Genomic DNA, 9,518 nt, shown 5'->3' with positions numbered 1-9,518 from the left:
TCTAGATCGAACAATGACGTCACAAAGGTCGATAAACTTGACCCTCGTGTTGAGCCGATACTAGACATAAGACTTTATATATTTTATCTACACCCCTTATCAGAAGATAAAGACTAAAATTTTGCATCTATCCAGCAGGTACTCGGAGGTTTTGAAACTTCATAGTAAGAAAATGACACAGATCGTGTTGAAAAAATTTTAAATTCATTCCTCATTTTATCGATGGTACGCGTCTAAGGTAGGTGGCTCGTTTAATTTCAGCTGCCTTTGCCAAAGTATAAGAGAATAATGATTGGTAGGTAATATTATTTAGCTCTGTTGACTACAAATGATTTTAGTAAGTAAACAATTCTAGAAAAATCCTGAAAATGTCAGGGATAAATTTTGGACCGAGTTAGAAACCCTAATAATGTTTACAGATTGAAGGTTTTTCATAATATTATAGAATGCTTTTCGTAACCTTACAGGATATACAATAACAGAGAATGTGTTTATTCACATACGTAAATACATAACAAGCCGTATACTTACTCATACGTAGTATAGTATACAGGTCACCAAGATGACTGCGCCTGACTTCTTACCCAACTGTGAAGGGCAAATTAGCGTGGGTTTAACGAAACATAAAATTTGAACATAACAAGTTCTAATCTGTAATTAGACGTTTGAAACCTCAGATGTTAAGATTAGCTATAGTACAGTTTTGTTGCTTTAGTTTTTAATTCTTGTTTTGAGTCTTGTACTTACATAAAAGGCACATTTTTATACGAGTGCTAGATATATTATGATAAAGCCTATGTCTGCTATTTCGCGTAACTTTGCAGGGAGTCATTAATGCAAATGTCATGCTTTCTTAGATAGATGTGAGCGCGTCATTTGCCCAGGTGACTCATTGTAAACTTGTCGCGAAAAGTCTCTAGGTAGCGTCTAGGAGACAGGCTAGTTTGAATTTGGCATTTACCTCCATAAATATGTGGTGTGCCGTGTGAGGAGGAGGTTCGACACAGTACTACGTGTCGCGCTCGCTGCATAAATTCCATATTTAGTCAATATAGAACATAAGGTGAATAAGTATGAAACGCAACTTCCTTTTCAGTGCATACCATATAATTGGACAAAGGCGATAATTAGCCGTGGACAAAAATAGTCGTGCGGCCGGGCCCTGGGCCAGGTGACGTCACGCGCCAGGGCCGCGGCGGGGCAAGACGGGCCCCGCGCCAGTGTCGCGCGCGCCGTCAGTCCGGCCGCACGCTGCGCGTTACCCTCCCGCCGCGCCGCCGCCACCGCCGCCTCCGCCGCGCACCACCACTCACCCTCCGACACCCTCGGACCTCCGGTGAGTACCGACCGCCCCTTTCGTTTTCACGTTTCGCACGCGCTCAAGAGCCACTTTCGACTCGATGCATCGCGCTGGCACCCGCGGGTTTCACTTCTGGCCCGCCGACCTAGCTCGGCCGGCTCCGTATCCCGTCACTCGCTTTCTTGATGCCTCCTGTCTTCGATTGCCCGGTGCGACTATGCCGCATACGTGTCGGGCCGGGCTCGTCGAGTAGGTATCGAGGAGCGGGGCAACCTTGGCGCATCATGCAATGCAGCGGAGACCTTGCAAGTCACGCGTCACGGTAACCTCGGCTCGCGCCGCGCCGTACTCGACACTCGACCCGCTAGTGTGACGTCTCGATATCTATCTCCTCGATCGATTTGTCGCCTCCTGCGTAGTCCATTGCGTATTTACGTCGCGTAGTTAGTGAAGAAATGATTCATACGCATCGATGTACGAAACTTTATGATATAACTTTTTATTTACTTACTCGTTTAATCTGTAGACTGTTTGATAATTTTGGCTTGCAAGCGAACAGCTGATCGGTCGTGGTTTAATAACACTTCAGATAACACGGCGAAGATATTAAACTGATTATTTGTTCATTAATGTATCGGGAAAAATGAATGCAAATGAGTAACTCGGCGACAATAGATATAGTAGGTAGGTAGTTGTAATTTGTACGTATAAAACTGTCATAAAAACTGAATAAATTGAGAAGATGTGTAGACTGTAAAGGGGCCTCAAACATTTTCCAAGTTATCGCGCTGGAAAAACACGCCACACTATCGCGTGCTGGGCTCGCTATCAGCTGTTGCGAGCGCCGCGGCGTACCTTCGACACGTTACTCATACTTGTTTACGCGGCACGCCACAACCGCCCCTACGTCAACGGGCTAGCGCTCATATTTGTGTAAGGCATTATCAGCTGACCGCGACTGCGTCAGCCTGTACCGACGTACGACTACCGACTCACCTTGTAATGTAGTCACAAAGAGAAGCTCATTCATTCCTCTGTTTTTTAAATATTATACCTTTGAAAACGTTCAAAATAAAACCTATACTGACAATGAATTAAATTAACACAAAAATGCTGGTAACTAGTAACTACGTCGTACTGTGGTAACTACGTCGTACTGTGGTACCTACCAGCTTAACTGTAGCTCATTAAAATCTCGATTAGGATAAGTAATAAAAGTATTTGTTTCATTTTATATTCAGAAGATTGCAGAATATAAATATATAACACCAAGTTCATAATTATTATGTAGCTTTCATACATCGTGCATCGTCCGTGTGCCGCCAGAAAAACGATGCCGAGAGGTAATAGAAAATTTACTTAAAGTTTGTCGAAATTGTCTCAAGATAACAGGTATAGCCTCAACCTTTTTATGTGGTTGAACCAGATTGATGTCAGTTGTCAGCAGCTGCCCCCGCCAGCTCGCGGTTCACTACACACGACTTCACATAGCATTCACGTCACACTGACAGTTTATTAACATCAGTTAAAATTATTATTACTATTAATTTAATATACAAAACGCGACGGCATAGGTGTCTTTTTAGTTTTCAACAACTGAACTTAAGGGAAGATAATAAATAATAATGTTATACACTAATGCCGCAACCGCACATGAGTCTATCGTACGAAGCTTCGTGCTATGAGACGATACCATTGGACTATACACGCAGATCGTCCAATGGTATCGTTTTAAGCACGAAGCACTACGCAGGTGCGGTCCGGGCATTGTTATGGCAATTCTTTGGCGCACTCAGTAGCCTATTAGCCTTTAGCCTACTTATCATAGTGACACTGGGGCCTGGGCAACTTTAGATGATACCTTAGTGTAGAATTATAATGGCCGTTAAAGCAACATCATCAGAAAGATTTTACATGTGTTTTTGATACATGTACGATTTAGTTAAAATCGCTTGCTTTGTATGTCTTAACTATGCACTGACATTGAAAGAGCTATTTAAGCATTAATGTTAATATAATTTTAGGTTAAATTACGTCTTACGACCCACTGGATACGGTCGACATTGGAGCAAACCGGTACCCGTGGTTACCCTTCGCTGCACATTAATTATATAAATTAATTTGTTTGAATCTTGTTTACATTTTATTACATTTCATAAAAATATGATTCCGGAACTTCCTAGGAAAGGTAACCGAGAAACAGAATTCTGATATCACAAGCACGACACTAGCAATTTGCAGGCATTTGTGAGTGTTATAAAAGCTATAGGAAAATACAATTTTCAAACATGACACGTCACACGATAGGTTATACACGGTGTATAATATACAATTCTTCACCTTACCATTCTTTTTCCTCATCCGTTAGCTACAGACTACAGTTTTAAACCTCATACAGTTTTTAGGATTCGTCACTCAACTTGTATTAGGTATCCACCGGATACTCTTTGATATTGCATACTTTTTGATTATAAGAATATTCTTGACCCCGATATAAAATACACATTACGCAAATTTTGCGCTACCATTTGCAAATATACCGCACATTAAAATCTAATTGGTCTTTAATCAGTTTTACCATTTAATTATTATTTTTAGTATTGCCATAATTAGTAATCCTGAAATCCTGGAATATTATTTTTGAATATAGCACAAAATCGCCGCTTTATAACTAGAGGTGTTTTTTTTTTTTTTGCAGATAGCCATGGTACGTAAATACGAAAGAATGAGCGGACGTCAATCTTGGAACGAGGAAGAGATGGCGAAGGCCGTGGCCGCCGTGGTGTCCGGCAAGATGGGCTACAAGCTCGCCGCGCGCACCTTCCACATCCCGCGCTCCACGCTGCAGCGCCGCGCCAGCAAGATCCGCTACCAACAGCCCGATGACCCCAAGCCCCTGATGGGCCAGTACCGGCGGGTGTTCACCGAGAGCCAGGAGAAGGACCTCGTGGGCTACATCAAGAGCATGGAGCAGTACTTCATGGGCGTGTCGAGGAGGGACATCCGCGAGCTCGCCTTCCAGTACGCCGAGGACAACAACCTGAACCACCCCTTCGACGTCAACGCCCGCATGGCCGGCGAGGACTGGGTGAGGAACTTCCTCAAGAGGAATCCCGAGCTCCTCCACAGGTCCGACCGAGAGAGTGACCTGGAGCCCGTGAACTTTGACCAATTCTACCACTTCATGTGCCAGTCATGATTGTAATTCGTCTCTTCGTCCCGACTCGACGAGTCTCGCTGAAGAATTAGCCCGTCTAGCCTGAGGTGTAACGTTTAAGATGGACATTAAATGTACTTTATACTATTTATATCGAAACAAAGGGAGCTCAAACCGAGTGGAGCTGTGGTAGGCGCAATTCAAAGACTATTTAATACTTTTATATAGATAGATCGAAACGTTTAAAACAAAGCATAGCTTTGGAGTAGTAGTTGATTATATTTCATAATAATTTACGAGGATTCCATTGTTCTACTTAATAAATATAGTACTTACTTATTGTTAGCTAAAGATATTCCTTATGTATTGTTTATAGTTTAATTTTGTTATTTAATGGTAGTGGTGTTTCGGGCTGTGATAACGGAATGGTGTGATTAGGGGAACACGTTGTTTAAATCTACAAAATTGAGCGTGCCAGCAGTGACTTAAAGTGATTTGTCTAATTACATTGATTTACTTTCTGAACTTCTATGGGAATTTATTTGGAAGTTGAGATTTACCAGGACTCTAAAACCTTATTCTAATACGTTATACGACATCATGTCATTATATGAATAGTTGAATACCCTACATTTTTAAGGGTGTATAATAATAACGTTGAGCGACGAAAAAGAGTTCATGATTTCTTTTTTCACTTGTATGATTTAGGGCAGTATTTTTATACCGACGATGGCACGTTCACTGTTCAAATTTAGAATTCGAGAGGGTTAGATCTAGACAAATATAAGTTATCTATTCAAATAGATCAATATTAGATATCGCGAAACTCCAAAATTACCTACTCAAAAATAGAAACATAAAATATCATAATAATTCAAAGGACAGTTAGACAATGTTTAATGATATTTATTATTCAAAGAATATTTGAAATTGGATTTTGAGTTATTGGGCCTTTCAAGAGTTTATGTACAGCTGTTTTATACGCAGCGTCACAACTCACAACCATTTATACATCGATAGTACAAGAGAACAAGATTAGAGCAATAACCAACCATTAGTAAATTGTTATGTCGTCGCGGTTCGCTAGGCAAGTATTCGATGACGTATGATTACAAAGAAATCGCATGTGTATCGTCAATATGTCTTGTAAGTTAAGCAGACATGATCAATTTATAATGATCATGTCCGCTTAAAAATGTCCAAACCACAAGGCTAATCACAAAACTTCATATTAAATGTCTCAATTTGGATGAAATACTGTGATTTATTTATAGGGTAAACATTCATGCATGATGGTTATAAGGGCAAAGAGTGGAGGTTCCCGAAATATGTTTCATACCGGGTGGGTCGCATCATGAAAAATACTTATTTCAGGACATAAAGTAGTACCGATCCACATGCAATTTCATAGTCAATATGTAGGTAAGACTTGTGATAATGGTGCAAGGTGATAGTAGATGGACGTCCTATAGTTAATTTTTTATAAATCAATATCTATTATATTTATGCAGGTTCTTGATGGAGCTACAGATAATATGTTATTACTTATTTGTAATCGAATATCGAGAATAATATAATATTCTGTAGTCTGTACCAGCCGGCACCAAAAAGGACACGGTAGAGGAGACAGTTAGTAAATTTTAATAGTTTTATATATTGTATTTAAAAGTGAAATTTATAAAATTAAAGCAATGAAAGAATCCTCAATGTTTGGAAAATTTATTTATACATTGTTAAAATATTTATATTATTATACCTACATTTTAAGATGTTTGTACCAAAAATGAAAAGATTGCTATTCAATTTGTAAAATAGCTTAATGATTTGCACGTTTATATATTATATCAGAATTTATGTTAATAATTTTATTAGTATAGGTTAAAGTTGGGGAGGGGAATAGGGGATTTCGGGATAAGCTCGAGCGTGTCAGATTAAGCTTGTATAGGCTTCCGACATGTGTCTAGTTATCATGGTATAGCAATCAGATTTCTCACATGGTGGGTTAATTTTTTTTTAATATTGAAATGTCATCGGATCTGTCAGATTAAGATAGGAGATGCTTAGTATACCTATATAGCTTCCATATTAAGCACTGACGATTCAAAGGTTAGGTAAGCCTGTGGGGACATTTTAAAATATAAAAAAATAAAGCTTCATATTTTCCTAACTAAGCTTCGCAGATATTTTATTTTGCACTAAACTAAACGACTTAGTCCTTATTGTCTAAAATATATTTATAATTAACCTAAATAAGCAATTTTTTGGATATATTTTCTTTTTCAAAACTTTAAAATGACTGCAGTTTCTGAACCCACCGCTAAAATAAAAAACACTCTTATTATTTTTTTATCAGTTTTACCTAATGTAAAAAACCTACTAGGTCTCCATGACGTTCGAGTGAACACAAAATTAACACCTTCCCCTCCCCTACTATTATACCCATAACACATTTTATCAAATGTGTGTAGGTACCTATAATAATAAAGACTTAACAAAAATGTTGTTAATGAACGCAAGTATTTTTAAAAAAACATGAAGCTTTTGTCTCTGGCTGTACTTTAACCTACGTACCTACAAAGTGTCGTTACCTGATATAAGTTTGATCTCTTGAATTAGTTTTAATTTTTTTGGTTTAATTTAATAGTTTCATTTGTAGTTCGATAAATATACCCAAAATTGTTACGGTATGCCAAATCTATGTTTTTAATTTTAATTTCGAGATTTATATTAATTTATATTTAAGTAAGTACTTAACATATTACTTATTAAATTAATAAAATGGGTTGAAAAACGTTCGTTTCACTCTATATCACCCTAATCTATATTATATAAAATTCTCGTGTCACGGTGTGCGTAATTAAACTCCTCTGAAACGGATCGACCGATTTTCGTGAATCTTAGCGAGCATAATATTATAGGTTAGGGTTGAGAATCGGACAACATCTACTTTTTATTATTATTAAAAGCTTTTATTTAACTTGCTCTGTATGTATGTAAGTATGTATGTTCGGGTGAAATTTTAAAACTCAATTTTGAAGTAGATATAATTAACCGATTGAGCTGAAATTTTTCATGCACATTTAGTTTCGATGACAATGCACGATATTGTATGTGACATCACTCTACATCCAATATGGCCGACCATCCAAGATGGCGAACTAGTTATTTTCTATGCAGTCCTACAATATGGATATTAAATTAAAGGGATTTTTGAGAGTAACTCGAAAACGAATGTAATGTTAATATGGCGGCTCATCAATGACATGGGAATAGTTATTTCTAAAGTACTTCTGCAATAACGGGTGTCAAATAAAAGGGCTCATTGAGAGTAAATTGAAATACTTTATATGGCAAAACAATATTTGCCGGAACAGCTAGTTTTATATAAGAACTAGAAAATAAAAAAATATTATCAATATAAATCCGTTACATACTGATGACATAATTACTTATTATAATTTTAAAGTCCTATACATCGAGTCCTCTCTAAGTTAACTATACAGTACAAGTGGTGGAGTCGGAGAAATAAAACGATACCTCGACGAGGAACTTCCTACTAAGGAACCAATTCCAAATAATATGAGAAAAACCATAAAACATGTTATGCTTTCGTTTACAAGTAGTAAAGAAGATGACAAAGCAATAGGTAAGTAAAGCAGAAAGCTTAATGGTTACAAACGGTATTTTGTACAAGAACATACAAGGTAATGTATGTACCTATTACTGCAATCAGAGACCAGACATACTATTACTCTATGCCATAGAATTTGAACGTTAGAAAAGACATTCCATACAATCGTCAGCGCGAAAATGTGTCACTCTCGAAATGAGTGAGCTCACTCATCTGAGAGCAGTGTGCCTTAGGACGCGGTAACACCCGGACGTGTTTAATTCATTAATTACCTCGTTGTTTTTCGCTACATTTCGCTCCAGAATGCCGTCATGTGCCTTCCGACAGTGCAGTAACAAAACGAGGAATACAAATAAAGCCAAAGATGTAATATTTCACACGTAATTACTAAGATGTTATTAATATTTAAATTATTGTCTTCCATTTTAAGAGAAAAATCAAAGCGAAGCGTAAAATGAGCGAAAGAGAAAGTAGTATATTATGATATTACTGTAAGACAAAAAAAGGACGACAATATTTTCTCGATACACATTTTGCATGCAAAAACATTGCTACAGTTTTGACGGCATACGTCGTATCTAAGTATTTTGATATCGTTGCTCTATGCTGAAACTTAAATAAATTCATTATTTACCAGATTCGCTCGATGATAAAAACAAACAGAGGTTGCAGACAAACAGACACACTTTCGAATATTGTATCCAATATTTAAGGTAAGTTTTGATAAAACATAATATTTTGAAATGAGCTGAATGAAAATAATGAAACTTTTCATAATCGAGAGCCTATTTAATTTTCATTTCATAAGAAATTGGAAACACATTTTCTTGGGGCGGATGAAAAAAAACTGACATTCCGAGAAAACAAGTTTAATATTCGATTTCATTTTATGAAAGAAATACTTAAACAGGTTACTTTGTAAAGAAATTTTTATTTAAATATTATTAAAAAATGTACACAAAGACATTTCGACTGTATTCGGTGATGGAAAATATGTACTTGTATGTTGAAATTTTGTTTTCTCAAGAATTATTTGAGTTTGTATATGAGATGCATAGCCGGTATAAAGATCTTTGTCGTCGTCGTTCGACACACTGTTAGCCGAGATTTATTGGAGGCTGTATAGTGTTTCATACAGGGCAAACATATTGTATGAAAAACTCAAAGATTCGATTTAAGAAGCGATTTTGTTAACAAGATCAAATATTTGTACCTGACATAGTAATTTGCGTTCATTAATCAGTTATATTAAAATAGTAACATATATTTAAATGTAGAACGCATAATACAACTAGTATGTAGTATCCAATATCCATACGATGCAATGTACAGATAAAAATTTACCTAAAGCCTTCGTGCAAGGAAAAGCAATAACTTTTAGCGCCATTCGACAAAATTTGGCAGGCCACCAGTGTACTTGCTCTAACGTT

The 9,518-nt window shown here is 37.1% G+C and overlaps 1 protein-coding gene across 3 annotated transcripts; it reads left to right on the top strand.

The window, feature by feature from the left end:
• The first annotated feature begins 1,195 nt into the window (after positions 1 to 1,195).
• LOC121726952 lies at positions 1,196 to 4,611 on the top strand. Of its 3 annotated transcripts, none has more exons than XM_042114624.1 (2): positions 1,196 to 1,336; positions 3,999 to 4,611. In XM_042114624.1, the coding sequence occupies exon 2, from the start codon at positions 4,005 to 4,007 to the stop codon at positions 4,497 to 4,499; it is 495 nt and encodes a 164-aa protein (XP_041970558.1). In that variant the 5' UTR covers positions 1,196 to 1,336; positions 3,999 to 4,004; the 3' UTR covers positions 4,500 to 4,611. The 3 variants fall into 3 exon arrangements, with proteins under 3 accessions (XP_041970558.1, XP_041970551.1, XP_041970542.1); XM_042114617.1 differs by having other exon boundaries at positions 1,252 to 1,347; positions 4,000 to 4,611; XM_042114608.1 differs by having other exon boundaries at positions 1,262 to 1,340.
• Positions 4,612 to 9,518: the final 4,907 nt, after the last annotated feature.

Source organism: Aricia agestis, chromosome 1, assembly GCF_905147365.1.
Source record: "Aricia agestis chromosome 1, ilAriAges1.1, whole genome shotgun sequence".
NCBI classification, from domain to species: domain Eukaryota; kingdom Metazoa; phylum Arthropoda; class Insecta; order Lepidoptera; family Lycaenidae; genus Aricia; species Aricia agestis.
Note: the sequence above shows the minus strand (reverse complement) of the source record. Positions and strands in the feature narration are given on the sequence as shown.

Excerpts from the sequence above, each read along its gene's own strand:
- LOC121726952 (XM_042114624.1), top strand. The coding sequence starts at position 4,005 with ATGGTACGTAAATACGAAAGAATGAGCGGACGTCAATCTTGGAACGAG.